Source organism: Saccopteryx leptura, chromosome 1 (genome assembly GCF_036850995.1).
Source record: "Saccopteryx leptura isolate mSacLep1 chromosome 1, mSacLep1_pri_phased_curated, whole genome shotgun sequence".
In the NCBI taxonomy this organism is placed as follows: Eukaryota; Metazoa; Chordata; class Mammalia; order Chiroptera; family Emballonuridae; genus Saccopteryx; species Saccopteryx leptura.
This window is the reverse complement of record NC_089503.1, coordinates 373503541-373517045: the sequence shown is the minus strand read 5'-3', so window position 1 is coordinate 373517045 and position 13505 is coordinate 373503541. Positions and strand designations below refer to the sequence as shown.

Below are 13505 nucleotides of genomic sequence, written 5' to 3'. Positions count from 1 at the left end.
ACACAGCTGGATGCCATCCCTGTAGGGAAGGGGACTGCCTGCACATTTGCATATTCAGCAGACAGACTATTTGCAGCCTGAGAGCATCATTACTGATCCTTGCAGAGAGACCTTTCTAAGTGTGGTTACCATCGTGGAGAAAGAAGCCTTTACAGGCCACGTGTTCACTCACAGCTGATGCCTCCCACCGGCTCTGCAGAGCAATTTGTTTAAACAATCTGCTGAAATATCCTGTATAAATGATCTCCCCTTGATTGTGGACAGGACCTCTGACGATGATATCACTCCCATGAGCAGATTGCATTCATTGAATGGCAAAGGTGAAGGGATTGTTGCCGATGTAATTAGGGTCCCTAATCATCTGACTTTGAGTTGATCACAGGGGAGATTATCCTGGATGGACCCAACCTGCTCGGGTGAGTCCAGAGACCAGAGTCTGAAGAAGTCAGAGACATTCCCATTAACCCAGAAGCTCTCCTTCTGACTTTGAAGAAGCACACCGCCATGTTGTGGAGAGGGACCCGGGGCGGGAGACACCAGTGCACCTCTAGGAGCTGAGAGCCTCAGTCCTACTACCATAAGGAATGGAATTCTGCCAAAGAGCAGTGAGCTTGGAGGAGGACCCCCTGGCGAGACCCTGAGCAAAGAGCCCAGTGCAGCCACGCCCCGACCTCTGACCCACAGACACAGGGCAGTCACAGACGAGTGTTGTATTAAGCCTGTAAGTTCATGGCAACGTGCCACACAGCAATAGAAAACTAATAATACGGGAGCTATGGGGCCGTGCTGCAGACATATCTTTGGCTAACAACTCCCGGGTCTTCATTTTCAGCTGTCCATGAGAATTCCAACCAAGCCACACACAAATGTTAGAACAAGCATTGTTTGTTTGTCTCCCAGGAAGGCAGGTCCTAAAGCGCTTTTACTTCAAGGAGCCCTGTTTAAACCCTCTGTGAGCGGCTGTGCTCTGCATGCCGAGTGGGGGTGTGCAGGGGGTGTGCATGGTGTGAGGAAGGCATCCGGCTGTCCATCAACTGAGCTCAGCTGTGAGTTCTGGCACCACCCACCCCCCACCCCCCAGCCCAGAAAATGGAAGGGTCCATTCACTGTTTGGATAATGGAGTTAAGTTGTGGTTGACGTGGGAGAAGCCCGAAACAGCAACTGAAAGAGATCGCAAGAGAACAGACAACATATATTTTACCAGATCTTGTAAAATATTTTATTGTTATAAGTGTGGAAACAGTTGCATAGTGGCTGCTGAGACACGATTTTTAAATGCTAAATTCTAATTCTGGAAACCTATAGCATCTCAGACACTGTTTTTTTTTTTTTTGACTTTTAAAAATGCATCAGAAAGAAATACCTGCCTTAAGCCCTTCCTTTACTTTGCTCCCTCAGGGACACCCGCTCCTGTCACCCTGGGTTACAGACTCTCTCTTTAGGGTGCAGAATCCCCATCTGACGTCCCCATCACATGCCACAAATAAAGCGCAACCCACCTACATGACATTTCTACACCACAGTTCCTCTTGTCCTCTCACATGGTTGGGACTTCCGGTTCCGCTCCCCTCGGAATGACTCCGCCCAGGCTCCTGCACTTATTGGTTGCTATAATCTTTCTCATCTCTAGGTAGCTTTTTCTTTCACTTCCCGACTCAGCCCCTCTACACAAACCACAAACCGTGGTGACTTCCCATGGTGTTTCTTCATTTCTGGTTTGAACAACCGACATCCTGAAAAATCCGTGAATCTTGATGAACCTCTTTTCTCCACACAAGCAGTAAGAAATAGGGAACACACATCACTCATTCAAGAGCTGATGGGTTCCACTGGGCTTACAGTCTCCCAGAGGATGTTTCTGGAGTTTACATGAATTGTTCAATGGTGGACACTTCAACCTCACCAACCTCTGAAGCATTAACACAGACCCCTTTGCAAGAGGGGGGTGGTCCCTTCATGCAAGAATGTTTTGGCGGAGGGAACTAACTGACTCTATGCCCTGAGAGATGTGAGGAGCTTGGGGACGCTTGGGGCACTTTGTACGTGGAGTAGACCACACATCTCAGTTTGCACCCAACACCAGAGTAGAGGTCTGTCCTTCTTCCTCCTTCCCTCGGAAATCTGCCACGAAAGCTGTGTAACCATGGCTGATTGAGAACTGGAGACCTCAGGGCCAAGAGGGGGCTCCTGGTTTTATGAAATTCACAGCATCCTGGATGCTCTTCTTTACAGTTTGAATTCTACTGCCGAGTTTAGGCTTTTCTTGGCAAAGAGCAAGGGCTGACCTAAGTATCTTGTAGGTGGGCAACCCCCCCCCCCCCACAAATATCTCTCTGATTTTCTGTTTTCATAGCTTTTTTGGAATTTGCACCCAGAGCTGTGGTTTGTAAAGTGGGAGGCACACACATTCCTGTGTGTGTGTGTGTGTGTGTGTGTAGCAAGGGAACGTGCCTCAGTTAATGAATGTGGGCAGAGAGCCAGATCCACATTCTGTGAAACTCTGCCGAAGGTCCCTGCCATGACAGAAGTTCCTGCTACAACATCAAACACAGTGACTCCCAAAGGACCCCTACCGAAGTGGGTGGAAGTTCAGTGTGTCTTGCCCCATTGTGTTTTTGAACATGAGAACCACGACCTCCCCCTGAGCCCTGTGCTTTCCTTGGCTGCTCCTGTCAGGGCGGCCCTGCTGACATTGTGCCACCACCCTGCCTCTCTCCTCCCTGATATAAGCCCAGGAACCAGATGGGCCAAAGCCAATCTTTCCCGAATGTGTAATTCTACCTCATGGAGCCTCCAATTTTTCCGGATTGCGCTAAGCACAGATCACGCCCTGGAGAGTTTTATAGCCTCATTTCCTTTAGGCACATTCCATAATGAACTATTCAGTTATAAGAGTGAAGTGACAATTTGCAGGCAAACATGGGAGTCTGCATGTCTATGTCATCTGTAAATACGTAAAAATAGAGTTCATTTACTTTAAACATTATTAATATTTTTATCTGTTCCACATGTACCCCACCCCCACGAAGAAAAGAGAACCAGGGTAGAATTAAAAAAAAAATCAAAGGGAGAGATTTTTTTAAAGATGAAAGTATTAAAAGAAAACTCTCTCAAGCCTCAATAAATCAGTGCTTGCTGAATCTCAGCCTCCTTCGCCCCCCCTTCCTCAGTGCCTGAGGGGTGGGTCCTCAGTGCCTGAGGGGTGGGTCCTCAGTCCCTGTGGAGATCACTGGGCACACACTGCCCGAGGAGTCCACATTCCCACTGTCTCCTTAGGGCTTTGGCTGGGAACGTATGGTGGCTGTAGCTGCAGGACATGGTTATCTTTAAGAAGGACGCAATTTTAATAAATATTTGTATTTGTATGAAAGGTACTCACACACACAAATCACAGATAATCAAATTCTTGGGAAAACCTCCACCATCTGTTTATCAAGGGACAGTGCCCTTGAGAGCACAGACTAGCCAGCTGTAAAACTACTTTCTGGAAGATTTCCAAGTGGTTGGAATAAACACAAATTAGACCATACCGCACTCGACATGTATATTGGCCTGGGAACTTCAGGATTGGAAGAGCTAATACACAGAGAGCTATACAACCCACCAAGGCCCACTAAGTCCACAGCACAACAAGAGTAATATACAGGGCAGTGGATTATTGAAATCTTGTCTAAAATGCACAGAGAAGTACCTGGTTAAAGCTGTTAAATATATAATACTATACGACAGTTGGAGATCTGTTTTCAGTGCAATATATCACATTTGGCAAATAATGGATATAAAAATATGTGTTTTTTTGCTTTCAAAACACTGAACAAACCAACATAGAAGGGTTTTCTGATAAACTATACAAATGTAATCTGCAGACAAGCTTGCTTGGGTCTTATGAAAGGTGGTTACTACATTCCCTTCGCTGATTTGTTCCACTTAGCTCAGGCCTTATATGCAAAAATAACACACGTGTGTGTTCAATATCTGTAGAATTATGTCCCCTTCATGCATTTCTGGTAAATATTATTATCTATTCACCTTGAAAAAGTATCCTGATGATGTAATATTCTCCCTATTTTTTCCCCACTGCTAAACCCCTTCTCTTTGCTAAGAAAAGACCAGGAGAATATTGAACTTTCCCCATGGCTTACTTTCAGTTTCTATTTTTAGGCCACTTTTTAATACTCAGTGTTGCATTATCTGAGTCATTGTATTTGATCATGAACATAGAAATCTTAAAATGTGGTCTTTACTGTTGTTTTTCTCTATTTTCTTTCTTCCTTTCTTCCTTCCTTCCTTCCTTCCTTCCTTCCTTCCTTCCTTCCTTCCTTCCTTCCTTCCTCCCTCCCTCCCTCCCTCCTTCCCTCCTTCCCTCCCTCATTCCCTCCCTCCCTCCCTTCCTCCCTCCCTCATTCCCTTCCTTCCTTCCTTCCTTCCTTCCTTCCTTCCTTCCTTCCTTCCTTCCTTCCTTCCTTCCTTCTTCTCTTCCTTGAATTCACTGATATATTTTCTAGGTACTAGCTTTTTACTTATTATTTTAATTAAAGCTTATCTTTGTGCCCAACATATGAAAAGTGAAAGTGTCTCTATGAAATTCTATTTTACAATATAGACAGATAAGTTGGGCCTTGGGAAACTTGAGTGTCACTTAAATACTATACACATTTGGTATCACACCAAGGGCGGGAATGGGGCAGCAAAATAAATGGAACAATTACTCTTAGTCTGTCTTTACAAGAGAAAGCCTCTTTCCTAATGAAAAAGTCTCTTCAGCATCTGCTCCCAGAAGACTGTGGAGAAAGTATTTTACCCAGGGCTTTGAAAGAATCTCTTTTTCAGAACATATCCACTGTTCCCCAAGAGTCACATGGGTTGGATTTTCCTGTCCTTAGTTGAGCAATGAGTAACCACTGGATGTGTTTTCCAAGGATGAGCTGGTTGTCTCTGGGGTGGAAACATTGTATGTTCCTGAAAAACAGAACAGCAGCTTAGCTTAAAAGATCAACGGGCATGGTCACTGGGGTGTGACTCTGCTAAAGGCCTAAGGGGAGCTCTAGCATGTCCAAGAGCCAGGTAAGCTCGCCATGCCTGGAATCACACTCATGCCTGCCCCCCTCCCGAAACCCAGAAGTGCCGGAGCATGCGCGGCAGCCGACAAGACAAGCACTGATTACTTCCCATCAAACCAACAGCCAGATTTCTACAAAGGACAGAGAGATTTTGACATGGGCATCCCTCCACATGCCACCACATGCATGGGTTTGGGGACGTTCATACGAGGAAACTGCCCCGGGCCCCTTGGGTTGGGGTGATTTGGAACAGCTCTTGGGGAAGGCTCTGGACGCTGATCTGAAGGTGAGGGGGTGGGGAGGGAGAGATGGAAAGAAAAGAGAAAGTTACAGGAGAAGAAAAGGCCGGACCAGACAAGAAGCGGGAGTCAGAGGATGCCAACCAGAGTGCCGAGAGCCGGGGCAGCAGGGAAGGCAGCCCGGAGCTTCCGGGCTGTGTCAACGGGGAGGCGGGTCTCAGCAAGGGGAGAACAGGGAGACTGCAAGGGAAGGGACACAGTGGCCACCCTACCATCAGATTGGTGAGCTGCCACAGCTAACAAGGTTTTCATCTTTGCCTGGGGGGCCCTGCGGGGCTGCTGCCAACATAAACCAAAGTTACAGTGATTCCAGAGCCCTCAAAGAGGCCCGTGGGGAGCTGCCTTAAGGATCCCGCCAGGCTCTCACATGGCAGTGACCGGGGTCTCAGGCCCTGGCACCTCAGGACCAGAGCCCCAGCGCCAACTTGTATCTGAGTGCATAGCGCGCAGAATCATTTCATGGAGTTTTTGCTTTAATGCAAACGATAAACACATTCCAGTGACAATGATGGTCAAATGCAATAGTTGTGACACACCCCGAAGATCCCATTTCACAACTGATCCAATCCGTGACTTTCACAATCAAAAGTGAACAACCCCGCCCCATCCCCCAGTTCATGTTCAACGCTCCAAACACCAAGTCCTCTGGAGTTAAACAACAAAGAGGCCTTTCCTTAAAGCTTTGCTCTGGAATGCTGACATTCTACGTTTCTGGATTCTACATTGGTGAGATCTGTTTGGTTTCAAAAAGCTGAAAGGAATCGTGCTGCTTCTTTTCTTGGAGATGGTAGTGGCAAGGGACATGGTCTCAGCTTGCTAGAACGCTGTGACTCACTGCCCAAAGCCATTAATATTTACATATTTTTTACCTTCTCCAAGGCGGACATTTTAACTGTGCATTTCTCTGATAGGAAGCTAGCTAACAGGTGAGCCCTCAACATGCAAAATAAGCAAACTAAAAAAAAAAAAAAAAGAGGAGGGGAGGAAAGGGAAAAGAAACCGGGAGCATGGACTCCTGTGGCATGCTTTTCTAAACACACTCTTCCCTGCACCATAACCCAGAAACGTGACCCACCAAATCATGTTCCACATGAGCAGAAAAGGGCTCTGTGTCGGACAGGTTCTCAGTTTCCCTTTCTGGTTGATACCATTCTGACAGACAGCTCTCTTTCTCGGCTAGATTCTCCAGTTTGTATTCTTTATAAGTCACCAGCTGTCCAAGGAGGGCAGTTACCCTCTGCCCCAACCTCATGGTGGGTTGGGAAGATGAAAGCAAGTCCCAGTATTTAACCTCTGCCCCAATGAGGCCATTGTAGGTAAATGCCATGAAGTGGGGGTTGGGGATTTGAGACTCCCTATCTGGGCAATTTGGTGGGGGGGGGGGGGGGAGGTCAACCCAGAGAGCATCTAGGGGTCGCTACATACCTGTTTTACCAAACAAATTGTTAAATCTTCTTGATATTGGAGAACTCATAGAAAATACGGGTGTAGATGAACCTAGAGATGTTGACTAGAAAAGAGAAAAGAAGACAAATAAGTGCAGAGGTGTTAGACCAAGGCCCTGCATGACCTCTCGTTTCATTAGTTTCCCTTTAGTGGCCAATGGCCTGAGTCACGCTCATCCCGTTTCGAGGTGAGAGCTTGGAGAAGCATGAATTTCTATGTCAGACACATCAAGCAGGAGCACCTTGAAATGTTGGAATCTCACCATCAGTATGGAGAAAATAACCTTGAATTATTTTTGTACTGTCAAAAAGTTCAGTATCTTCTGATATGTAAAAACAGTGAAATATACTTGAGAGCAAATACAGTTATTTTCCAAAACGAATAACAGAATTTCTCTGTTCATCATTATTTCTCAAATTGTGTTCCCTACCACCTTGAGTTTCATCAGAAACTTTTTGTCTATTTCTCATTGAAATTTGATTTTAACCCCCAGGTAACATTATCTGTGCTATTTGACCCCTGTTAAAAGATGTGGGGGGAACATATTAATGGTAGTTCCGTGGCTGTGTTTAGGCTGAATCAGGTGAGAGGCAAAAACATTGGAACAATTTATGCTAAACCTAGTGGTGGGTGGTGGGGAGAGAGAGGTTTTCAAATGGAAAGGGTTACCTTTGAGTGCTGTGAAGACCATCTCGACAGTGAAAACTTTTTCAGCAAAGCTTCCTGTACCTGCATTGTTTAAAAAAAAAAAAAAAGCCATCATAAATTCAACATGCCGTGAGCACTTCAGAGTTTTCTGGGAGCATGAAACTGCCATGTCCTTACCTTCTGATCCCAGAGGCATCCAAAGAGTAAAATGAATAATCCCTGAAAAAGAGAATTGGGAAGAAGCGCATTATGATCACATTCTGTTATTCACCAGAATAGGAAGTGTTGTTACCCTGGCATTGAATTTGAACTATCTCTTCCCCTAACTGTGTTTGTGGAATGAGCCCAGTAGACTATATTGAAAGGAACACAGTCGGTTCACACCAAGGGACTTTCAATGTTCTAATGTTACAAAGATATCTTCTGTTTCTCTGTTTCCTCCCACCCGTGAAGTGAGGGCCCTGCTGATTATGCTATTAGACATACACCTCTTATGCCTACAGTAGCCCTCACATAGTTGGGCTGAGGACCTGGGCCACAGGGTTGAACAATCAGATCCTCCTAGTCAAGGCTTGTTATAAATGGCATTAGACATGAGCCCTTTAGTTTGGAGCCATGAGCCCAGCAGAAATGAGAATTCGCATGGTCTTGGTGTGAGCATCCATAGGGCGATGTCTCAACGTCACCTCTTCTCCTCCAGACCCCCTGCCTTCTCCCCAGTTCATGGTGTGGTCCATGTTCACTGCCCATCCACTGGCTAAATCAGAACTAAGCACTCCCTTCCTGCATTCCAAAGGCTTGTTGTACCTCGGCTAAAGCTTTTTTTTTTTTTTTTTTTTTTTAACAAACCGGCTTGTGCTACAATGAGCTAGGTTCTGCAAGGGAACAGACGGACATCTGTCCACGTTAGTAGAATAGAGCAGAATGTCCACCTTACAAAGAACAATCATTCTTTCGTTCTTCAGCAAATGCTTCCAGAGAACACACTACGTGGTGCGCGACATTCGTTTGATTCATCAAGCGGTTACTGAGCACCTGCTTTGTGCCAAGGTCATTTATAGACACGAGGGATCTGGGGGGTATAAATGAGACAGACGCTGGCTCTGACCTCTCGAAGGCAGACAGCGCTCATTTATTCAATGCTTGTGGAAATTAACTGGATGAATGACTTGGCTTTAATGGGGGACTTTTTTTTTTTTTTTAAATATAGGAGATAAGTGATGGCATCAAGATAATGGTGGGTAAATAGCGAAATCCAGGGTAGGGAAGGGACTCGCCTCCTACCTGTCTTATCAGGGCATTTAGAAGGGAGTTGCGTGTGCCACTGAATGATAATGCAGGTGATAAGAGGCATGAGTTTCCGTGGGAACAGAGGCCCGCACCCTTTCTACCTCACTGAGTGTTTGTGATTACTGCTCTTGAAGGCTAGGTCCTCCTCTGAACTAAAATCCTTCCCCATTCCCACTCCTGTTTGTGTTTCTATCATTAATTTTTCCCACCTGCACAGATACGGCCTGCGTGACCGGCACTACAGAACTCACCTGGAAGGCATTGAGGAGGGTAAATACAATATGGAACACGGCGCTGCTTCCCTGGAACACAGTGGCCAGACCAAAACCCCAGGTGAGCCCCAAGAGTGGCGTGAGGACCCCGAGGCCCTTGGTGATCTGAAACAGGCTGCTCTTCTCCTGCTTGTTGGGCTTGTCGCCAATGGAAGGTCTGAGGATCTTGGTGATGACCACAAACGTGATGGTCATGTTGACCACCACGATGGTCAGTGCTGGGATGACGAAGGCCAACAGGGCCTTGGTATCATCCCAGTTGAGCCAACAGGCATTCTTCCTCGTGTAGACTTCCTGGGGCTGGGTGGCCCCCACCGTGATGACTGAGATGACAAGCGGGCAGCCATAGCCAAGAGAAAAGGCAATGGTCTTCTGCACCGACTTGCTCGGCTCATGCAGGATGAAAACCAGGCGGTAGAAGAGCATGAGGCCCAGGGTCAGCATCCAGAAAAAGACGCTGAGGTAGAAGAAGTGGATGAAGAAGGTGGCGGCCACGCAGGCTGTCTCATTGAGCACGTAGTGATGGTCCCGGATGGTGGAGGCCACGATGAACCAGATGTCTGCGACCAGGAGGGAGGCGGCAATGTTCACGATGCAGGTGTGACGCATATAGGAAGTCCGGTTCTTGGTCACTGACTTCCACACCACAGCTTCCACAACTAGACAGGCCGCTAAGCTCAGGATGGAAAAGCACAACCCGATGTAGGAGATGATATCCAATAAGATTTTGAGGAGAGAATCAGGGTCTGGGGAGTCGGGGGACATGAGGATGGAGAACGACGTGAGGTGGTCACAAGTGCAGGAGACGCTGTCCCCGGTGACTTCCGTCGAGCACCCGCTGCCGTCCCACGCGCCGGTGTAGTTGGCGAGGGTGAAGTTCCAGAAGACACACTGCGGCGTCCCACCCAAGGAGCTGTTGTTCTTAAAAGTCATCGAAATCCTGAACGGCGTGGTTATCTTGTGGCTGACAGTGGTTGTCATCACTAAGCTGGTGGCAACGTCCTTTCCCTGAGCGTCCTGGGCGAGGATGGTTTTGAGAGTCGGGAAAGCCACGGTGACCACAGACGCGTCTGGCTGCAGGCTTCCCAGCTGGCACTCGTCAATGGTCACGTTGCCCCAGAGGTCGGAGTCAGAGAACACAAACGTCTGCTTGTAGGGCTTGGGGGTGCCGGGCTTTATCACCATGCTCCTCATCTGCACATTCGTCTGGGAGATGGACACAGCAGCGCGGTCTTCCGACTGCAACGCTCGGGAGAACCTCTCCACAGAGTCCAGGAGCTGCGAGCTGTGGTTGGTCTGTTGCTGTTGTAACACCTCCCACGTACTCAGGATGGTTTTGTTGAGGATGACGTTAACCGTGGAGAGAATGTGCTGTGAGTGACATGACAGGGGATCAAACCAAACAGATTCTTTCAATCATAAGAGAGAGAAAAAAAAATAACATCTCCCTGGAAACTGATTGAGTGGGTCCAGGTTAGAGGAAAAGAGAAAAGATAAAAGAGGCTTCGTAGTCTATGGGAACCTTCTTATGTCAGGGAGTTAGCTTAGGATTGGGTTGGTCCCCAAGATGGTGAGACTTCATTAAACATTTAGCAATAGTGACAGTGAGGACCACTCCTGACCACTCACCAAGGCCAGTTCAGGAGGCTGGCAGAGACCTTCATTAACTGTTTTATTTTCTTTTTTTAAAGATTCTATTTATTCATTTTAGAGAGCAGAGAGAGAGAGAAAGAAAGAGTACGTGGGGGAAGGAGCAGGAAGCATCAACTCCCATATGTGTGGTTTTTTTTGTTTGTTTTTGTTTTGTATTTTTCTGAAGCTGGAAACAGAGAGGAAGTCAGACAGACTCCCGCATACGCCCGACCGGAATCCACCCGGCACGCCCACCAGGGGGCGATGCTCTGCCCATCCAGGGCGTCGCTCTGTCGCGACCAGAGCCACTCTAGCGCCTGGGGCAGAGGCCAAGGAGCCATCCCCAGCGCCCGGGCCATCTTTTTGCTCCAATGGAGCCTCGGCTGCGGGAGGGGAAGAGAGAGACAGAGAGGAAGGAGAGGGTGAGGGGTGGAGAAGCAGATGGGCGCTGTGTGCCCTGGCCAGGAATCGAAACTGGGACTTCCGCACACCAGGCCGATGCTCTACCACTGAGCCAACCGGCCAGGGCCTCCCATATGTGTCTTGACCAGGCAAACCCAGGGTTTTGAACCAGTGACCTCAGTGTTCCAGGTCAATGCTTTGTTCACTGTGCCACCACAGGTCAGAATTTTTTCACTTTACTTTTAATCTCAAGCTTGTAAAGGCTTTTGGGTGTCTGGAATCTCACTCACAAGCTGGTCACAAAAAACTTTCTCAAATGCTGAACATCAAATGAGCAATGCTATTGTTGTCAAAAGCATTTTTCCTTTTTGCTAAACATTTTGATTTTTTCATAAACTTGGGCTTCTCATTTGCCCTTTGTGCCTTCTCTCAATGTAATTTCTCTACCCTTTTTGCTTTGTTTGAGTCTCTAAAATTGAGCCCTCTAGTTAGTTGAATGGTGCTTGCCCCAAATAACATGTTCTATATTCAAACCCGGTGAATGTGACCTATTTGGGAAAAGGGTCTTTGTAGACGTAATTAAGTGAAGAATCTTGAGAGAAAATCGTCCTGGATGACCTAGATGAGCCTTAAATCCAATGATGATTATCCTTATAGGAGACAAGAAAGGGAAAGATCAAAGAAAGATTCTCCCTTGGAGCCTTTGGAGGGAACATAGCCCTGAGTACACCTTGACCACACGTCCCGAGGGATGAAAAGATGAGACCCACCTCCCCCCAAACTCCGCAAAGGCTTAAACAAACTCACCTCCATCATTTCTGAATTCACATGGACTGGAACTGTTGAGAGCAAATCAAGGATGTTAATAATGGCTCCCAGGTTCCCAGGAAATGAGCTGACTTCATTTGCCACCTTGTCTGTGTTAATAGAAAGGTCCCTCAGGTATGTAGGCAGCTTCTTGTCTTGAGAGGGGCTCTTAATCAAAGCCTAGTAACACAAAGTCAACACAAATGAACAAAAACCTTGCCAATGAATCCAATCAGCAAATCCTGCTGATCCATCCGTAACAAAATCTGTTATATCTGTCATTTCCTTTTTTATTCATTCCTGTATGTCCCATAAAATAATTGACTTTTTTCTTCAACTGTGTGTGCCCTTCAGAATGGAATAGTACATAAGATCTCACACATAGGAAAACAGAAAAACGTATGTCATCCTGATAAATAATAATAATAAAAAGAAAGTAAAGTAGATGTAATTGCTAGAGAGCTAGATTAAAGTTCAGTAAAACTGATACAGTACTGGAATATCTGTCCTTAACCAGCCCTTCCTTATGGAAGCATGTTTGCTACTCATTCTTTTCTACTATCACTTACTTTGTTGGTAATTAGGGTGACTGTCCCAATTTCCCTGGGACAGTCCTAGCATATATCTGCTGTCCCCGTGTAATTATTAACAGTACCCTCTTTTATTTTCACAAAGTGTCCTGCTTTCCATGATAAATGATAACGTCACCCTATCTATAATGATCATAGTTGTTTTTAAACTACCTAACTCATACTTAAAATTAAAAAGCCAACTCAAGTTTGATCTTTTCTATGAAGAGCTTTGATGAGTGCTCCAACCCAGGGAATTTTATTCCTTCTGGAAGCATAAATATTCATTTTATTTAACACGCTTCATGTTTGTGATAACTCTACCCATGTCATCTTGTGCTCTAATTTCAGTGTCTCCAATTAAATTATAAGCTCCTTAACAATGTGAATCATGTGCTATATCTGTATTTTTCTTATATCCCATAATAGCTAACAAGTACAAATCATCTAACCTGGCACATAGTAGGTGTTCAACAGTATATATGTTGAATGGATAAATATCAAGTGGAGAATGATAGGCCAGCCTGCCTCTTTTCCATTGAAAATGTATCTAGGTATCTAGAATTGGGACCATGGCCAAACACTGAATTCAAATTATAATTCCTATCCTTCTCAATTAGGATAATTTATATCCCTAATGCTTTGTCTATTATGGTCCAACTCAGATGCCAGGCTTTTCAAGAACTGCCTGATTATATTAGCCAAAATTAATGTGTATGCAATAGCTATATTCTCTATCAAATCAGATTTGGCCTTTTTACCCTGATAGCATTTATAATAATGTTTTGCCCAGAGTAGGCACTTTATAATGAATTTGATATAAGACAAGAGGAGAGAGAGAAGATAATTAGATAAAACACAAATCAGCATCACCTCTTTCCCTCAATTCTTCCTCCAAAGGTGAGGAGATATGGAACCAGTTGTCTGAGGATGTCTCCACCTGCTATAACCCCACTGGTGGCCTCATCAGTAATTGTTTAATGTAACTCATGGAGTTTGAGGAGTCTCTTTCAGTGACTTAAATATCAGGTGGAATTCATCTATTTTGATGGAAAGAAAGGCATTTCCCTTAACCACGT

At 45.9% G+C, this 13505-nt stretch overlaps 1 protein-coding gene across 4 annotated transcripts in view; it reads right to left on the bottom strand.

Annotated features, from left to right (window-relative positions):
• Positions 1 to 4395: 4395 nt before the first annotated feature.
• Positions 4396 to 13505, bottom strand: part of ADGRF5 (adhesion G protein-coupled receptor F5) — a 110225-nt gene continuing 101115 nt past the window's right edge. For 3 of the 4 annotated variants that reach the window (XM_066359248.1, XM_066359247.1, XM_066359250.1), the window contains 6 exons: positions 11858 to 12037; positions 8996 to 10387; positions 7632 to 7673; positions 7476 to 7535; positions 6786 to 6870; positions 4396 to 4960 (listed from right to left, as the gene is read on the bottom strand). In XM_066359248.1, the coding sequence (XP_066215345.1) occupies positions 4881 to 4960; positions 6786 to 6870; positions 7476 to 7535; positions 7632 to 7673; positions 8996 to 10387; positions 11858 to 12037 (1839 nt within the window). In that variant the 3' untranslated portion in view covers positions 4396 to 4880. Of the gene's footprint in view, positions 4961 to 5572; positions 5640 to 6785; positions 6871 to 7475; positions 7536 to 7631; positions 7674 to 8995; positions 10388 to 11857; positions 12038 to 13505 lie in introns of all 4 variants that reach the window. The other variant, XM_066359249.1, reaches the window with a different exon arrangement.